This window comes from Bombus bifarius, unplaced genomic scaffold, assembly GCF_011952205.1.
Source record: "Bombus bifarius isolate JDL3187 unplaced genomic scaffold, Bbif_JDL3187 scf7180000007996, whole genome shotgun sequence".
NCBI lineage: Eukaryota > Metazoa > Arthropoda > Insecta > Hymenoptera > Apidae > Bombus > Bombus bifarius.
Window position 1 is genome coordinate 4,545,175 of NW_022884376.1, and position 20,801 is coordinate 4,565,975.

Genomic DNA, 20,801 nt, shown 5'->3' on the forward strand with positions numbered 1-20,801 from the left:
AAATTGGACCCTGACTTTCTATCGATCTTGCGAACAACCCTGCGAAAATCGTCGTAATGCCAGGACTATCCGCAGACACGGATTCCGCAATCTACGGGGTTAAGTAAGTTCAGGGTGCAGAAGTGTGGGTCGGGTTTCAAAAAGTAGAGGATCTAATCTGCGGTAGTTTTGGGATATTCTAACCGGTGGGATCATGAGATACCTAAAATCTAGGTAATAGTACGTGTAGAAGCAGAAACGGGTCGAGTTTTATCTCGAGTATCGAAGTGGAAGTGTAAATTAGAATGGATTCGAGAAATGTAGAATGTTCCGAAGTTGAAAGTAAAATTGGCCTGCTCTAACACCTGGGAATAGACGAGACTATGGTGGAAGTGGATTCTATCGGAAGATAAACTTGCTGTTCGTGGCAGGCAGAAAGGATATAGCAGGAACGAAAGAAAGTGAACGTTCTGCAAAGATTACGTGAAATGAAACTATGTTTTTCCAAGTGAATCGTTTTGAAAGATGATTAGCTGTGATTATACGATTATATATAACATACTTTCACGTTTAAAAACTATCATCAAAGGAAATTACGTTAAACCTGTCACGAGTGAAATCTTGTCCTAATATGTTTTTTGCGGGAAATGTAAAAATTCGAGGATCCTCGCAGGATTAAAAAATACCAGTTACGTGTCCCTCGGTCGTTGGACGTTGAAATAAAAAAAGAAAAAAAAAACGGTTCGTAATCGAAATGACAGAAATTCTTCAAATTCACGAGCTATGCCATAAAACTGGAGCACAGGCGATATAAAGACGTGTCTGTATCGAGAGAGCGAAAACAAGGCGTCGAATAAATAAATTTGTTTGTCCGTTTCGCTTAATGGTTTGTCATCGGTGGGTCATTAACGACGATCGTCGGGAGTTTTATTGCGGTAATCAAGCGTGTAGGCACGGCGGAGAGCGTGACGAGAAGGCGATGACTGTTGAACGATCGCAATAATCCGTCATAATTGTCGTTTTACGAGCGATTCCTGTGCGTTGAGACACCGTGAGAAATGGAAACACGCGAGTGGCCCGTGCGAGAACCGCGTGAAATTCGCTGATCGTAAGCGAGCAGCAATCGGACGCGATTCCAGCTGATGACCGAACGTTTTCTTGTCTCGCGCGTTTCTCTTTTCTTCGTTGATGACTTGTTCACGTCCTTGCAGCCTAACTTTGATGCGATTCAAATTGTCTTATACCAGTTCTCTCAGAAGCTGAACCGATTAACTCTGTTTTTTGCCGATTCCTTAATTTCGTCATACAAATGATGTGTGTACTTTACAAAACAATATTATAATTCAATTACGATTTTCTTCTGTCGTAAGGAGTTACTACATGAGGCGAGAGTTACCGATAAGCTTCTTGCTTGTCCCAACCTGAGAGAGATACAACAAACGCGTCTGTTTATAATTAAAATCTTCTTCGGTCGCTCTAATTCAGAGAGCAACTCGATATTATTTCACGATCTACTCTCTGCTAAAAGTAAATTAATATGTACTGGCACAAATGAAAGAAATAACAGATTACAGCTGGAATTAACGTAGCGCGTTATTAATCGCGGCGAGGAAGTTTTTCCAAGCAAAACAACATCTCACTTTCTCCTCTCCGAGACACACCGCTTACAGCTCTATTATCGCGTAACCGTTTCAAGAAGCTCGCACTCGCCTTCTGGCCAGAAGTCACGGCAGTTTCGCCGAAACAGCAGTTTCTCCGTGCGTTAAATTTAAACTAGTTAGAGGAAAGTCAAGTCGGAGCTTACTCGTGTAAATACATCCGACCACTTACACCAACGTTAATCCCAACGATCGATACTCGACTGCGGAAAATTCAACGTGTTTCCCGATCTTATCGTCTCATTTTTCCTTTCCTTTTTGTAAAACCTTTTAATACATCGTTTTCCTCTATTTTTGTTCCTATCGTTGCGCTTCTGGTACCGAAATGACGTCTTTCTCTTGGTTTAAAAACGATACACTACTCACGACCTAAATACGTTCCCTCTAATTTCACGATCTCGAATAACGTGCAAATAATCTTTAAAAATATAAAACTCGCTTGTGCCGAAGGAAAACGATTCCAAAACCTACAAAATATCTCGTTTGAATCTATAATCGGAATCACTAGCGAACTACCCTATAGTTGAATATCCCTATACGATTATTATCCCATTTTTATTTTTTTATTTCGTAGAACCTATCGCGCGAAAGACGAGGAAAACAGACACAAAAGTATACGGCGTCTTGTGTGTTTTCTGTGTATCTGCCTATTCATACGTCAAACAACGATCAACGTACTTGAAAACAACCGATACCGAAACTCTGTCTGTGCGTTCGTTTGAAGAGTCGAAACGAGATCTTTCGACTCGTCGCCCTTCTACTCACAAGGCGATGACAGACTCTTTCAAGGCGAAAGGCCGAAAGTTTCTCGGAAGCTGAGACGGCGAACCGGCCAGTTACGTTCGCTGTAAACACTCGTGGGATTCGGCGAAACGAGGAATCCTCGTGGCACCGTCGTCGTCATCGTCGGCGATGAACAGGCGTCGTTAAGGGGCGAGTAGTCTGACAGCTGAGTCTCCCGTTGCTAGTAAATCAACCTAACGAGCTGTAATCGATCGGCGCGTTCCTCTGCCGTGTAAGTTTCGACCGCGTGTCTGCGTTCAGGCAATTATAAATTATCGCCTGCTACGCATAATCGACGGTATTAATTACGCGAGCCGCGCGTGCCTGCCGTGTTCTTGATTTCTCGTCGGATTACTCTTCGCAAATTCTGAAAGGTATAGGAAGATTTTGTAAAATTGATCGCGGTTGGTGGTCTGTTCGTTTCGGGTTATTCATTAATCGTGTGTGACACGAGGCGTGTTTGCAGTTGCAGTGGCTGCAAAAAGTATTTCTACGCGCGTTTATTTTGCAACGAAGTACGGAAGATGCGAAAGTATGTGTAAGATTCGATAAATCAACCGCAATTGCGTCTGATTCCTTCCTTGAAGCTTCTTTGCGTTATTGATGATAGGCGTAATAATATTTTATTGTACTCTTTGACAACAGCCTTTTATAAAATCAAATACGAGTACTCAGGGCGATATAGAATGGCTACTAATGGTATTTCTACGCACTTTTAGTTTCCAACGAAGCGTGGTTAATATAATTATTCGTCTCGACCATTTAAAACTCTGCTTCTAATGATTATCATGACATATATCTCCAACATAGCGTCAAGGGAACTGTATATAGGTTTCTTTTTATTATTATTATTATTATTATTATTTAATTTGTACTTTACAATTGCATCACCCGAACATTTGGTAAATAACTTATTTGCTAAATAACATGTGGATGGCTACCCCAGCGGGATACCATTTTCTGGTTTGACTATTTTATTTCTTCAATGAAGTCAGTGGAGTGTTTTCTTTTTAATCTTCTTTCTACGAGAGTCGTATGTAGGTGTAGCAGATAAAATTGAACTTACGAAATGAAACACGTGTTTCATCCGATAATATCATCAAGATATCACGTCCTATAACCATCGCTTGAAAACCTCTCATCCTTCAATTACTAAATTACTTCGTTGTAATATCCATACACAGTATGGCCTGTTTAACGATAAATGCTTGAATATCTGGAAAAATACGAATGATACGGTAAAATGTTTAATCAGAAGTTGTATAGTATCGAAGGGGACATACCGTGCCATCTTTTCTTCTGTTTCTTTTTCTATCTATTTGTCGTTGCGATGATTTTCGAACGTCCTATAAAATTCTAAAACGAGATACTAAAATTCTTCGATAGAGATACTCATTTTTTATTACGTGGAATAAGTATTCCAACATTCTCACAGCCACGACGAACTTGTGTCTTCCGTACCAAGTTTTTCCCTCGTAATTCCTCGCCTTTCGCTCGATCTCGTGCGGAAACACGTCTCTTTAATTAATATTCATCCTTATTATCCCAGTACACGATCGAACTAGATCGTCGTTATCGATTAATAATCCCTGGCAGTCGCGTAATCGACGTAACGCGAGCACAAATACCGACGTTCGGTCGTTCGATCGCGAAAATACAAGATTTCGTTTTCCATCGATCGCTAATGAAAAAAAAAAAGGAAGAAAGGCTTAATCTGATCGTGAATAAATTACCGGCTCGTCCTCTTACGGGACACCACCGAAGCAGGGGCAGCGTGCGCGCGAAAAACCGGATCGATTTCAGGACTTTATTACCGCGTCGTTATCGCCGCCTCTAATTGCGCTCATAATTAATCAGAGGATTTTTTTACGCGGTCATCGCGGGCTCGATAATTAAATTGAGAGCTAGTCGTCGATCGTATCGCGGTAATAATGTCGCGGAAAATGCTTGTACGATGCGACCTGCACAGGAGGCCGGCGTTAGCGCTTGTTTAACGAGAAAGAAAAACGACCAGATCCCTTCTTCCTTGTTTCTTGTTGTCATTAGAGTTTATAAAAGATTATCAGGCAGGTTTCATCGAAGCTTTTGTTGCTTACTTGCGTTATTATTGGCTTGATCGATGTTCGGGTTAATTTTTGTCCTTCTCGAGATTCTACATTGAAGAAATCTTTTCATTTTGTAATATATCATTTCAGTGATATATTGCTTTGGATATGCTACGCGTAGAGATAACGTACACTGTCGTTCGTAAGTATCGGAATACGTGCGGCAAATGAGGAATTTATAAGGAATTTATCGGAAAATTATTAAGATCTCCAATCGTTGATTCGATCGATATGAAACAGGACGTATGGTTGATGAATCAGGTTAATTGCCCTTCGTGCTCATAATAATGGTTCATGGAGAAAGTAGATTTTTCTCGTTGCTGTGGGGTGGGGGGAGGGGATGTTTAGCCAGATCTTACGAGTCAGGTTTTATTCGCGAGCAGAAAGAGCGGTTTGAAAAGTGAATTCCTCGAGAATCACCGTGACACTGCCGGATTTGTCTTTCTATTTTGTCGTAGGAAAGTTTTCCGTGCTATATATACTCGTCGGAAGCGCCGGAAGAAACAGCCAATCAAATCGATATATTAAACACCATTGTGTTTGATAAGCGAAGAATTTATTTCGTAGGAACGAATTTATATAGAAATATTAAATCGCGGACAGGATTTCACTTAACGATTACAAAGAGAAATAAAAATCACGTTTAAAAACGTTTTCCCAGTGGCTGTTTGCACGATTCTTTTTACTCTTTAATGATTCACATAGGAATTTCTCCCCTCTTTTCTTCTTACTTTTCATCCGCAGGTTTTTCTTGGGTAGCTTTGTAATTCCCGAAGAATCGTCTGCTGGCAATCAGCGTATACGTAACGTGAGTCGTATTGGATTATTTCTTTTGGCTCACGCGTGTTGATGGTTGCAAGATGCGACGAGTACAGGAAATGTCTGAAAAAACCTATATCATATGGATGATTGGAGAGATCATTTGGAAATGTGTAAAAAAAGATCTATATCATCTGGAGCGACATTACGACTATAACACAGATAAATATACTCTTAAAAAAGCTTGCGCAGTATTTCTAATACTTTATTTTTAGGACATTGAATAATTTACAAAATCCTCGTTTTTCGATCGTATACATCTTATTACTGGTTTATTGCATCCTGCAAATGGTTCCTCTCTCGCCACTAATATGCTAATGTAAACATTTTCAAACACACTTACCCGATCCTCATCCACACAAATTATTCTCAGTCCGGCGATAGGAATTTCGATCGTGAAACTTTTAAACGCGAACGCGACAAAAGCAAAAATAAATAAAAGGTGCAGGTAATAATGTCGCAGAAAGAACTTGGATAACGTTGAAGAGGAATATTCTATTCGCGAACGCGATTACGTGGCACTGCGACGCTCTCAACCAGCCACGTTGGAAAACGGCCGAAAAAGCTGCACCGACCGCAGAACGCCGATTCTCTAAACACAGCGCCACTGATTGCAAGATAACAGGTCAGCGCATCTCGTAGAACCGTTTTACCGCTTCGAAGTAGCAAGAAACGCTTAACGCAAACACGAATCCGCCAGCTTCTTGTTCCCAGGATCTAATCTTTCTGCTTCCTATCATCATCCACCAAGCAACGAGTATTACGATTTTTCTGGCGGAACTCCTCTTATGACGCGCCTTTGCGCTCATCACTCGCAATAAAAATCACGCTAGCGACCATTAATGCTTTTATCATTAATTCTTGCGTCCCCTTTTTTGCTGCTACTTTTTGCGAGAAAAGGAAATTTTATGCGATTGTTTATCACGCGTGAATGAATTTGGAATATTAACGCCGAGCTTCAGAGTGAAAGGATCGAGTGTTTGATACGTCGTTAGTAGAGTAGAGTACTCGTCACGGTATTTAATAGCCGAGAAAGACGTCTGCTTACGGTTCTACTCTTTCAATTATTTTCGGAAACTATCTGCCGTCTAAAAATAAGGCTATCCCGCGCCTTAATTGTAATTTTTGATTCGCTACTTTAGGATTTTCGTAAAATTATCGGAGACAAATTACGTTACCGATTGATTGCTGAATTTGACCGATTTAATAGGTTGGTCCTGTGGTCGCGTCTGATTTGAGTTCGATCGGTGAGATTGGTCCGCGAATGGGATTGGCCGGACCGGTCGAAAGCCCTGCGACGGCCTCCCACCATTTCGCAGCAATGCGGAAGCCGTGCCGTCAGCCTCAAGGTCACCGGTGCACCTCAAGGTCACGAGCTTTTTGCTCGTGTGCCAATCCGTCTCGATCCTTGCCAATTTGCACACCGCGCTGCGACACATTGATCCCCCTAATTGTGTCAGTCATTCGAATCTTTCTACTGTCGACCCTTTCTTTCGATCCTTTTTTTCAGAAAAAATATATTTCTTTTTTTCTTTCCTTTTTCCTCCCTTTTTTCTGATTTCTGTCATTTTTTCGTGGCAATGAAAATTTGATGAGGAGGTTATGGCGCTTCCAAGATTAGAAACGATATCTTCGTCATTTTGGAAAATCAGACAAAAGGCAGTTAATTGTTAAAAATCGTGATATTTTCAAGGTTAGGAGGAATATTTACGTTTTTTGGAAAGTGAAAATGGAATTTAATATTTACACATTGAGGAAGTATATATTTTTTTGTTTTTGTTTTGCGATGAAAACGGTACCTGTTTTTATCTTTTTGATATTGAAAACGGGGAAGGTCGATCGCTGAAAAAAATATCTTCGCTGTGGATACAATGTTTTTAACTGTTTAATAGCGAAATATAATCGTTCTTGACATCTAGTTATCGCAAAAACATATTTAAGCATAGAGATAATATTTTTGTTTCTTCTGTAGCGAGAGAGAAATGTTGGGTGGATCGTTCCTGACATTTGTAAAAATTGTTCGCAAATTTTTTAAATTCATTTTTTCATTTAATATGTTGCTATTTCGTCATGTGGATTTATTTTAACATTATGAAGGTTCTTTCGCAACGGCTGGTCAGGGACCCGGTCGCGTGTAGACAGTGACTGGCATGCGTGCGAGAGATCGATAACTTTTTCCCCACCTTTCGCCATTCTTGCTGACAACACGCGCAGCTATTTCCAGGTTTCAACAATTACAGGTTGCAAAAGCAAATTAAAGTTGAAAAATTAACAGGAAGCTGGTAAATACCGTTGATTGTAATGCCATCTAAATAATAAACGAGCCATCGTTGATAAATTCTCAGTCTCGTTTTATGTTATATCTAAAAATAATCAATAACCATTTTCTGATTTTAACATTCAAAAAGTAATTAATAACCGAATGGTGTCTTATCGTCCTTAGAAATATCTTTTCTAAATTTAACTTAAAAGTACATACAAATTTCTCTAATTTTAATATTTATATATATATATATAGGTAACAGATATTTAAATTTTCTAAATTTAACTTACAGAGTCGCAGAAATTGCGTCAGATTATTTCTCATAAATCATAATTCACTTTCTATTTAATATCCATCTTCTAATTTTAATGTTCAAGGCGATACATGATTAATTCTTCGATGGAACTCTTCGAAAATATTTTCCATAGATCGAGTTATCGCAAATCACGAAAGTCTCGATCGACAATTCGAAACTAATTTCCATCGTTTTCGACCAGAATCGTAGCGAGTAAATTATGCGAATGTTAAACGATCCCGATCGTGGTCTTCCTCGGTTTTCAGCGTTAACAATTCATCGGTCTGCTTGAAATTTATGCATGTCTAGATGAGAGAGAATACAATGCTCGTCCACGTGGCATAGACGATAATGTTTCCCTTCGTATTCCTCTATGGCGATAACGCACAAACCTAATGTTGAGGTTTTATCGGTAGCGACCCGAAGGGAAATAAGGTGCTCGTAGTATCCAACTTTTCGTGTTCTTCGAAAATGTTACTCTCAACGACACAGGTAGAACACGCGTGCCGAATGAATGGAATCTTTCAGACCTGAATCGGTTGTCTGTTGGACCAGTTCTGACCCACGTAATCGCTTAAGATAACGTTGACTAACAATAAGAACGATTCATTGTCTCTGATCTTTGAATCGAATCTTTTGTCCTCCGATTTGTTTAATGCATTCACAGATCTTTTTATGGTTTTAATAGTTTTGTTAACTCGGATACGATTAACTAATACATTTCAGGGATATTAGTATATTTTACAGACGTATGAATATACATAGAACCAAATACTATTTAAATAGAATAACAAGGAATTTTAACAACAATATTATTACAATTAATATATTTGAAGGATAGATTTTTATATTTTCTCACTAACATCTTATTCTCTCGTTTATTATTTTCTCATATGATAGTTAAATATAATTCATAGGAATTTTTATGCTTTGAAATCAAAGTAGAAATTTGGTATATGATTAAACAAATTTCCAGTTGTAGAACGTTGAAAATATCATTCAGTAAACGATACCTCAATTTTTTATATTCCTTCGAAATTCCTAGTGGCCGTAGATACATCATAATCCAAATTCTCCACTGAAAATCTACTGCAACATAATTAATGAAATTCCACTGTTCGATCGTATCGTGGACTCTCGTCTATTATTAACGAAATTTGTGGAAACTCGCGATACCATGTCGCCTGTTTAAAAATTCACGAGCCACACATCCCTGCAAACTCGTTTCGTTTCCAAACGGATGAATCATTCACTAGCAACGTTATAGCGAACAAACAATACCGTCACGTTTATTCAGGGGATTATACGACAACGTCTGGATAAATAGATAAAACCGTAAGTCATCGTGCAACGAATTAATATCGTTTGTATCGTTTAATTAAACACTGATTAAGCTGTACGATCCTCGATAACGCTTGCCCTTTTACCCTTATTTTCATAGTGACACCGAATGAGGGTAATAGAGGGGATAGTAGAGGGTTGAGACCCACCAGCCCTTCTCTGTCTCGTTGTTGATTTTTCTTTGTTCGTTCGTAACTGCGCTATCGGTTTATCGGCGCAATGTTTAATTGGATGGTAATTAAATGGAACTGGACGCCATAACGTTTACGAATTATGCCTACTTCTATTTCATTTGCGGAAATTCTGTCTTTGTTACACCGTTATTTTGTTACAGGATTTCTCGCGTGTAATTGCGGCCAGCATTATCCGTTCACTCGGATATTCGGTTTAGAGTTAATTGAATTGAACCGGCCGTACTTTAATTACTTTATTTTATTGTTCGAATGCTTTTTACGCAAGCGGCGGGTTCGATTATCGTCGAACACGTTATTTGGCTAGTTGCTAAGCGAATCGAACTGCGCGCTACGGTGTTTGTTACTTGTCTTTGTCGTTTCTTCGTTTGGGGCTTGTTCTAGGAGTATTTTTATGAGAACTGTAGACTCGTGGTTAAATACTACGATATCGAGATTTTGCAGTAAAATTATTAATACGAGTGACACGTGCACGATTATCGTTCGATAGGACACGCGGTTTATTTGTTTGTTGCGCTTTGGGGTTGTTCCAGAAGTGTACGTTTCCAAGTGAAACGAGTTGCGCATCATAAAATTAAGAATCGGGTTTAAAGTTATTAAAAGTAAGCGATGTATACGATTATCGTTGAACGGAAGAAGAAGAAGAAGAAGAAGAAGAAGAAGAAGAGATCTTAATATTAATAAATTTCGAAGCTGAAGCTTTTGATAAATATTGCGATGGAAAACAGTGGTATCGGAAATATAACAGAAGACGATATTTAACGGGAGAAACGCGCGATATTCGTCAGTTTTCCCATTTCACCGGCTGCGTAGAAGTTGGCGAGCGTAATTTCCCGCTGTGGGCAAAATCACTGGGCTTCCAAGAAAATCATCGGGCGCCGGTTCAACGTTTCAGCCGGTCGCTCCGCCAGCTAGTATAGTTGCTCGCTGAACTATTTAATGCTCGTCAGACTTTCGACGCGGCAAAATCGCGCTCAGCTCTCCTCGCTCCTTTCACCTACACAACGACGCCCAACGAGAACGACGACACGCAAAAACGAACACACAGAGATGAACGAACCGAGACAGCGACGGGAAAACAAGTTTTCGCGAGCACCACCCGGTCGAATTACTATTATTTTCCACCTACGGAAAGACGATGTTATAGTAAAATAAATACCGTATGAAACTTTAGTCGATAATATTTCAACGTGGCATTATATTTCTACGTTTTACGTTGTTCAATTTTTTTTTAATAATTTATACCTTGGTTGATTAACGGTGACTCGCAAGAGTTGAATTACGCTATATGGAAAAGTGCAGAGTTAACGCAATTAACACCTTCCGAGAGCTTGGAAATTTGGAAATTTGCGTATGAACAAATTTGAAAGTTTCGCAATTTGAGAATAGAACGTTGGAGAAATTGGGTAGTTTGAAAGTTAACAAATTCGAAAAGTCGATAGTCGGTGTAGCTTGGGAATTTGAAAATTTCGAAAATCGAGGATTCGAGAGTTTCGAGCATTGAAACTTCGTCGATACGAGAATTTCGCAAAACCGAAAGTTCGTAGGAGTTTTCGCGAGCACTGTCGTTCTTTTTTTTTTTTTTTTCTCCCGTGAGAAGAAGGTGTTTCGATAAAACGAACGTGGAGGCAGAATTTCACTCGATGATATTTCAATATGCAGAAGCATGTTCATAATATTTTTTTCCATGTTTCGCTTTGATTTACTTTAGTCGATTAATGGTGATTTACGCGGGTTAAATCAGGCTACATGAAAAATAAACGAATATTCTGGTGTATCGAGTAGAAAATAGGTAGAGCGTGATCGGTATTGGTATCGATTTGTTCGATATTTAGTTAAAACATTCTACGGGGAATTAATGCGGCAGTTTCCCCCGTATAAAGAAAATCGATAACAAAATAGAGGCGAAACGAGTTCCATTAGCGGCGTGGAGTTCCGTTTAATCAGCGTTTAATTAAATATTCCGCGATGATGATGTTAGAACGATGAATTTAAAATGAGAAGAAAAATGTTGGATGAAATAAAATAAGGGTGGAGTATACTGTGTTTACTATGGGGATGAGCTTTTGTAGGATATACTGTACGATTTAATTACCGATTAATTAGATACTCCACGCGATAATCAACTCGAACTCTATTTGAAAATCGATTGGAATAGCTGCGATAACAAAATACAGAGATGAAACGATTTTGCGCTTACGACGCATCGTTCGACACACGAGGGTTGACCGACGAACATTATTAAACCCCCTTTGACGGAATTAGTGCACGATGAAATGCTCCTGTGCTATAATTATTCCACTCTAATCGTATCGAAAAGGTCGCTACATATATTAGAAAAATTGGTAACCGCATCGTAAGAAAGTACAGCGAGATCGTCGAACCGCTTTTAAGTTTTAACCCTTGAAACCGCATCTGTTATATCAGGTTGTCCGAAAAGTTTCTTTCGTTTCGTAAGGTGATAATAGACGAACAACAATGTCTGTTTTATATTATTTTATTGAATTAAGTATGATTGATTTCGTTCTATTATTATATTCGTGCATAATTCAACGAACTAATATAAAACAAAAAATATTGCGCGTCTATTATTTTCTTATAAAACGAAAGAAACTTTTCGGACAACCTAACGCATCGTAGAATAGAAGCAAATCGAAAAATACGTTCTCCCTTTATCTTCTTCTTTTCAACGATGATCCAGTGAAAGGAACAACGAGAAGAAATCACCTTTCGATTGTACGACAGAAAGTAAGATAAAATCTATTCTCATTATACGCAGTAAATTTCCTACTTGTTCGTAGACCAGCTGCCTCTTATCGTTGCTTTCATTTTCGATCTCAAAAGATCTATTCAAATTTCTCCGCGTGATAAATAGCTCGTTGCCTACGTACCGCGAACCACCTCTTTTCTCCAATAAACCACTTAAATTTATTTTTCGTTACTCTTTAAAATTCACTATACCGCAATTCGAATCATTGCGTTCACAAAAGTCGCTTATCCATCTTCCTTCTTTTCTCCTCAAATTCTTTTAACTCCGCAAAAGAAAGAACGATTATCTTATCTATGAATTATCTTTCAATTTACGTAAGATTTACCCAGCGAAATATCGGATGTAGTTTTAAAGAAAGAAAGACATTTTTCTTACTCTTCCTGAGATTTTCAATGCCGACGGAAAGACTAGCAGCCGTGATGTTCAACGTGTTAGAAGACAGTCCATAACGAGACACGAGGTTGAACTTAGAGACATTCCATTTGCAGAATAGATTCGCGACAGCGTAAGGGGTTGAATCTCTGCAACGTGCTGTTTCCGGGCATTGTCGAGGCGGTTCGATTTAATTTCACATGCAAGCGGTCCGGAATTAAAGCGAGGCCGCGTGAACGGGATTTGATGGGATTCTACTTCGAATGGACGTGCGGCAAACAAGCGGCGCAAAAAGCGCGCGTTGTCCGCCGCAGAAACGGTAATGGCATTGTTGGTCGTTAAACGGCCGGCTAAACGATCTCTATAAATACATCGGATCTAGTTTCCAAATTTTCTATTAAATAGAACCAAGGGAATATATTCTCGCGAATACATCCGCCAGTAGAGTTCTGTCATCTTTAACACTGGAACAACCGATAGTTAACACGAAGCTGTTTCTACTAAAACCATTCAAAATGACTGGTCTTTAAAAAATACGTAATAATAGAATATTCTTATATTTGTTAATTTATTCATTTCATACGGAAGTAATTCCATGTTATGTAGTACATTTTTGGTATTATTAATCCATCTGGGACCATGATCTTTAAACGAGAGTTGACACATTTATAAAATTGTAGAATCAGTCAGTTTTGACTAGTGTGATATTTCTAGTGTTAGCATCTAGCGATCTGGCGATCGATCAGCAATTTTCCTGACAATCGATATCGTCATATCGAATGATACGTAGTAAAAAATTTTAAAAACGTGTGGGAAGTTGTACAAAACCCTTTTACATCTTGACAAGAAAATTCTACCAAATGTCCAAATCGGACAAATTGTGAATGTAAACAACTAAAAAAACAAAAAAAAAACACCTTGACAAGTACCAGTCATTTTTATTGGGATTGGTATGAGTATTCTTAATACAAAATTATTTTGAGTTTGAGTACATAAAGAACAAAATAAAATTCACTATATCATTCTTTTAGTTATCGTTGCGAGAATCATTACATCATTGCGGGGAAAAAATATAACATGAAGTAGGAATTTTAAAATAAAATTGTAAAACCAGTCAATTTGGCTGGTGTGATATTTCTAGTGTTAGCATCTAGCGTTCTAGCGATCGATCCAGAATTTTCCTGATAATCGATATCGTCATATCGAATGATACGCAGTAAAAATTTTAAAAACGTATGGCAAGTTGTACAAAACGAGGAAACTAGTTAATTGAGTTCGATTAACAGTTGCAGGACCCTTTTACACTTTGACAAGTACCAGTCATTATTTTCACTGGTATTGGTATGAGTAGCTTTGATACAAAATTATTTGGAACTTAAATACATAAAGAACGAAATAAAATTCACTATATCATTCTTTTAGTTATCGTTGCGAGAGTCATTACATCATTGCGGGGAAAAAATATAACATGAAGTAGGAATTTTAAAATAAAATTGTAAAACCAGTCAATTTGACTGATATGGTAGTTCTAGTGTTAAAATACAATTTCCATGTACATTTCTAAGTTGCGATATGTTTGGTGTTGTTGCGAGATGAATGACGAATTTATAGAAGTATTCGATTAAATGAATGGCGAATTAAAATTAAGAAAAGCGAAGAATTCTTCGGGATAAATAGAGAAGTACACGTTGGCGATTCTCTTTATTGGCTTGCACGATAGTTGCTGCGTTCTATTTGAAGATAAAAGACGTTGTTTATGAATAGATAGAGACTGGTACGTGTGTTCCGAAGATAATGGAGCCTGTTTCGAATGCAACAGTATTGTTTGCAGAATATTGGAATATTCGAGGCTTATGTTAAGAAGAAGATATTTATAGAGGAAATGGTATTTTGGGCAGTTTGATAATGTTTGAAAAGAAATGACGCGATCTAAAGTGTGGATTCTAAAAGTATTGCAGTAATAGTACAATAACTGGAGTACATTTACAGTGACAATAGCGATATGAAAATAATGCAAGTATAGTTGTTATAATATCGTTCTAATAATTACGACATTGCTAAGTTGTAACATATGAAATGTCCCATGAAAAATTGGAAATCACGCGTAATATTAAATAACGGAAGATGATGATTCGTTTCCGTGAGTTTATTTATCGAAAGATCGTGCAAATAATCGTAAAGTGTAATATGAATTTCGAAGAATAATGTTTGTAATGTTGTCGCTTCAACCGTTTGATAATTTATGGAGTATCGCAGTTAGTACAATATTAAAAATCAAAAGTATCGTAGGATTTGCATAAAGTGCTTCTTAACAATTCAGCTTCTTGTTCGTAGGTCATAAAAAATAATCGCAGAAGGAATTATTCAATATTCATTCCACCACAAAAGCTCATCTTTCATTTAACCTGAAAGTCCAGCCTGAAGCCCTTGCAACGTCATGAATTATCAGCTCTATCTGGACGTTACGTTCTCGTTTAAAAACAGTATTTCCACGGTGAACCTCGGTTAGGAACTAGAGAATCTCGATTTAAAACTTCCTCTCAAAACAAATCCCGGGCAACCAAGCAAGCAGAAGCAAGCTCGGAAGCTTTATCGGAAGCGAAAGCCAGACAAAGAAGAGTTGAAAAAAACGGGAAAGAGGTGGAAGAGGTCGTAACTTTTGCAGAAAATTGCGACTGCCTGGTTAAATTGCGCGTCCTTTATTCCCTTTATTTCCTCGCGACCGATTCTTTTTTTCCTCGTCTGATTTTTTTCCCTCCCCTTTTTCTCGTCGCATGTCGGAATTTATGCGCGCCACCATGCTTGATAACAATGTTGCGGTGTAATATGCGGAGGGAACGTGTCACATGGCCGAACGAACAGAACAGAAAGGAACACGTATGCGTGTTTGGCTCACGCGTGTGAGTTTCAAGTAACATCGATCCGATGAGAATTCAACCCGATTAAATTAACCCGCGCTTGGATGTTAATTATCGTCCAATGGAATTAACCCTTCCGGCTGGAAAGAAAGGGATAGAGGAAAAGGCAGACGTAGGCAGGTACTTGTTGATTCGAGAAACCAGCTTCTTATCGGTGGTGAAGAGTGCCTGGCTTCTTTGCTTGCTTAAATTCGATTACACGATTGTCCAAGGTTTGTTGCGTGACAAGAGAAAATTTCTTCAGGAACGTTAATTCTTCGAGGTCCCATAGTTGAAGTCGTAGCGGCACTCGACAGCAAAGAACAACTCTCTTTTCAACGGTTTCGTCGAATCATAGTATACCATCGTTGACAGACTGTTTACGAAAGACCTACGAAACATAAGCAAGATCTTGACGAAGCATAAGTGTCGACAGGCCTAATGAACCATCGATATTCGATGGTCCTTCCGATAAATACTCGGAAGAAGGCGTACGTCACTACGATCGCGAATGCCTAACGAACGCGTGCGTAGTGGAGATATCGAGAGGTGACAAAAAGAAAAGAAAGGGATTAAGAGATCGGTCGAGACTCGTAACGAAACCATTAGTCGAGTTAATAAACACGATATTAAATAAAACGCCGAGTATTTCTTTGGCACTCTACACTTCCTACCATCTCAAAGTAATTGCAGTTGCAGCGAATCTTTTAATTTTTGACCTTTTGAATTTGCAAACTGTCGAATTTCTTAGTATTTTAACTTTCAAATTTTCAAATATTTAAATGATTTCCTAAATCTTTAAATTTACAAAGCTTCGAATTTTGATGTACCTAAGTTTCCAATGCTTCGTACTTCCAGATACTCAAATTCCCAAACCTTCGAATTCCCAAATATCCAAATTCTCAAGTCTTCAAACTTCTAACTTTCCAACCGTCCAATTCGTAATTTTTCAGACACTCCAATTTCCACGTTTTCCAGTCTTCGATTCCTCGAATACCCCAGCTTTGAAATTGAAACTTTGCAATTTCATTGTTACTCGATTGACTATGAAAAGATATGGTAGAAATGGCAGTGATGTTATGGGAGCTACGGTGAAGACGAACGGCAGCCAAACTTTTCGCTGGTTATCGCGATCGAATTTGGTGGTGTTAATTATCTTATCTGAAGGAAGACCCCCCGTTGAAGGGGGGTCCATAGCTGCAGACGGAGATTAAACTCGATTCACAGAAGCGAGTCACGAAACGAACGAAGAAAGGTACGACGATCTTCGAAAAGGGTCATCGCACTCGGCTTGCCGTGTATAACGGAAGTGAGGCCACTGATTTCGAGTAGAACGACCCTGAAGGAGTGCGTGCGACGCGCATCGCGGACTTGCCTTCGCTAATTTGCTTTTCGATGCTCGTACAAAGCCATCCGCCACCACTTTTTACCGACCTTCCCTTCCTCTCCTATAAATCTTTTATAGAATATTTATATTATATCTTCAACCGTGGAAGAATGTTTGAAACTGTTGCGTTGCGCTTATCATCGATTTAATTCTCATTTTGCTTTATACATATTGGTTTATGCTGTTTTTCTTCATTCTCATAAATGTTTTTGCCTTTTCTATCATATGAGAATGTTTGAATTCGTTGGAGATAGTCGTCAGAGTTTTGAATTATTATTTCATTTTATACGTACATTTTCTGCCAGATCAACGAATTGAATCTTTGTACCTTAGGAAAGAAGAAATTAACAATCTGCATGGTTCATTTCTATCCCTACTACCCCTTCTCTACTCTACAAACATTATCAAACTTCGAGAAACCGTACGCTATAAAACGTCGCCTTACACCATAGTAATTCAGGTATAAGAACTAAATCTTCGTATCTTTTATAATCATCAGATTCTCTGTGCACGTGTACGCAAGATATCGCGTGGCTACTCAGCGCGGTATTGCATTTTCCACAAAAGAGTTCCAAAAAGCGTTCGAAACCTGTCAACTCGCTCAAATAAACTCCAAACTCCGACGCTTTATACGGACCGATGTGTCTCATCTTATAAGTACTATCCTAATTTTTCATCGCGTTATACGAGCGTGTATTGGGTTGGCAACTAAGTGATTGCGGATTTTGTCATAACCACCTAATGGCAAAATCCCCAATCATATAATTGCCAACCCAATATTATTAAACTTCATCTTCCATGTTCTTCTTCTTCGTCCAACCCTTACTTCTCCCTTCTATTTGCCATTCGACAACTGAGAAAACGCACAGAAAGCAGTACGAACCGCACGACAACCGATTTTACGATCACGACCCTGTCTCTGAAAAATGTGAAAAAATCGGTTGATCGCGGCGTCGGGACGCGGATGACGTCGTCGGACAGGGTTCGACCAGCCGCGGGATGAGATTGACTGTCGAATGAAAACGAGGGATTGGAATCGTCGGTTTGCGGTGTCGTCTGACTGACAATGAAATCGAGCCACCGTAAACGAACTAATTGCAGGCACAATAATTATTCCAGGGACCAGGCCCTGTGCGGCCTCGTCGTCTGCTCGCGGATTACGAATCGATCGTGGCCGCTCTCTCTGTTATTAACCCTCCTAACCCCTGCTGCGTTCCTCCTATTCCCTGGCACTCGTGTTCGCGGATCGACGACCAACGTCGAAATTTATCGTCCCATCCGCTCTCTATCTCGATGTTGACTCTTCTGGGATTTCGATTGTTCGATGCTCGATGGATGAGTTCTGATCGTGGTAGGTTTTTCGGGGGGAGAGTGGTTGGTATCGGCTTTTGAAATTTTTCTTAATGAGTTTGACCGTGTTTCGAAGTATTTGCGGCGATAGATGATGTATATTGCCGATGAAATAGCTGCGAGATAGAAATATCAGCGAGGTCGATGAGCTTCGATGGTGGATAAATTTTGGGCTGAATAATCGTAGGGATCTTTGAAATTTTTGTTAACGAGTTGCACCGCGTTTTGGAGATTTCACAGCGATAGATGGAATTACGAGAATTTACAAATTGGATACGCGATCGTTTTTGTAGAAAATTATATCATCTGAATACGTTTCATTTGCAGTTGATGATAAAAAGTACTCTGCCATGTCCGGCATTTGGCGTATTTCAACCGAAATTATGAAGCGGATACGTAGAATCGATGCACGGCAATTCGATTAATAAACTAAAATTATTTAAAATCAACAAGATGATAAACCTCGTTATCGAGAATTTCATTTCAACGACTGCAGTTCCGATAAATCTACTTCCATTATATTCATTTATTTTATTACAAAGAAACGATAAAGCGTGTTTAATAATATCCTCTTCCAGCGATTGTTGGTAACGTTCGTATTTTATGATTTACAGGGCGGTGACGGATCCAAGGGACGGTAGGAGAGTGGCCTTGAAGAAACTGCCGAACGTCTTTCAGAGCCTCGTGAGTAGCAAACGGGTCTTCAGGGAGTTGAAGATGCTCTGCTTCTTCAAACACGAAAACGTAAGTAATATTTATTTTATTGCTCGCCTGGCATGTCGAAAAATTGAAGCTTTTCAGAGTTATAAAGTATAACTGTTGAACGATCATGATAATTTTTTCGCTATAACGATCGATCAAATTTTGTCGTCTCTGAAACGGCTCTTCGAAACGTTTTTATTTCTTTCTACGTTTATATACCGTTTACAGAACAGCATGGTAGACGTTGAAAGATCGAGCAATCGCTTAAGTTATATTTCTTATTGAATTCTCTAGCGTTTTCTATTTTCTCTCTGACAGACGTTGGAAATTTTATTATGAAAATTTCATAAAGAATACGATTGAATTTTAGAAATAGACGAGTATTCAAATTCTGTCGTCAAATACAATGCTTCCAAGTATCGAATTCTTCTGTTTTTCTGAAATTATTTTCAAGTTTCAAGTTGCTTAAAAATTGTTCGCACTTGAAACGTAGCGTGTTTGACTTTCAAGTAACAAAACAGCCGCTTCTTACCAAAATTCAAAATTATTCAACGAGACTGAACGAAAAGTCGATAAGTAGATGTATAACTGTAGGTTTGGTGTCTAACCAAAAACCAGTGGTCTTTTTCCCCTTCGGAGGTGCTGATTTTCCAGTATATTCGCTTATCTGTGCCTCGGTTAGTAGCGGTTATCTGCCGTAGAATGAAAATACAGCCGGCATTTTGTTTTACGAGCTAGATAAGCGCATTATCGTCCGGCCACTGAAGGAACGTGTCGATCTCTCGAGCACAGAGAAGCGTTTGCAAATTCCAAGAATTTTAATTCCCCAAGGAAATTCTCGTCTAATAATAACTTGTGCACCGCTTGTATTTTTCAATTCAGAGGAGAACCTTCGAGTTTCGATTAAAGTGAATTTATCGTTCCTTGATTCGTTACTTAGGAAACATGAAACCGTAGACAATTAGTGTAAAAATTTCAAAGTAAAGAGCAAAACATAGAACAAAAATAGAGAACAACTAGAAGAAATATAGCGTAGATATGGAAGAACAATTTCATCCTTTTTTTATATCATCTTTAATGTCCGAATTTTGCGTGATAATTTTTTTCGCATCCTGTAGACGCATTATGGTTCAAGCTAAATATTTTCGCATAATATATCGACGAGTAAATAAAAAAAAATTGTGTTATTTTTGTGTAAAATTGTGCTCCCTCGAACGACGCAGTTTGGGTCATACGCGGATTCTTTTCTGGGGAAATTTCGACGTTCATTTCGAATTTATTTAGCGTGCTGTTACAATTTTTTTCGCCATGGCGAATACGAGAGACGAGAAAGAGCGAACGCGAATTCGTTCGTGTCAATTAGATCCTCGCAAATCGTCGTTGCGTAGAAGAAGTGACGAACGGACGAATTTGGGAAAAAGATCAAACGACCAATGCGTTCCTGCTAGCTACACAGCTATTTCTTTCTTTTCTGCTTCAATCTTTTGCGACGAAGGGGAGAAGGTTATTTCAGTTACGCGGATTTCCATGTACGCGAACAGTCGCGTCCCTAAAGCACGCGTTGTTCGAGGGAGCAACTGTGTTCTCAAATATTAAGTTTCTTACTTAGCAATCACTAGACCGCGGATATTTATGCATGTTCGTGTATTTATAGATATAATTAACAAAAACTGTGATCTAGATACGCTAGGTAACACTGTATCGTACACTCTATGGATTTTTGCACTTGAAAGTTTCTCATAAATTTACAAAAGTCCGAAGTCTAGCAATTAAGCGGTAACATCGAACCAACCCATCCTGAATTCGCCATAATTTCTGTTTTTCAGGTCCTGTCGGCCCTGGACATCCTTCAGCCACCACATCTGGACTTCTTCCAAGAAATGTATCCT

At 38.8% G+C, this 20,801-nt stretch overlaps 1 protein-coding gene across 2 annotated transcripts in view; it reads left to right on the top strand.

Annotated features, from left to right (window-relative positions):
• LOC117206165 (serine/threonine-protein kinase NLK) overlaps positions 1–20,801 on the top strand; it is a 231,398-nt gene that overhangs the window by 120,183 nt on the left and 90,414 nt on the right. For both annotated transcript variants that reach the window (XM_033445269.1, XM_033445268.1), the window contains exons 2-3: positions 18,825–18,954; positions 20,739–20,794. In XM_033445269.1, coding sequence (XP_033301160.1) covers positions 18,825–18,954; positions 20,739–20,794 — 186 coding nt within the window. The remainder of the gene's footprint in view (positions 1–18,824; positions 18,955–20,738; positions 20,795–20,801) is intronic.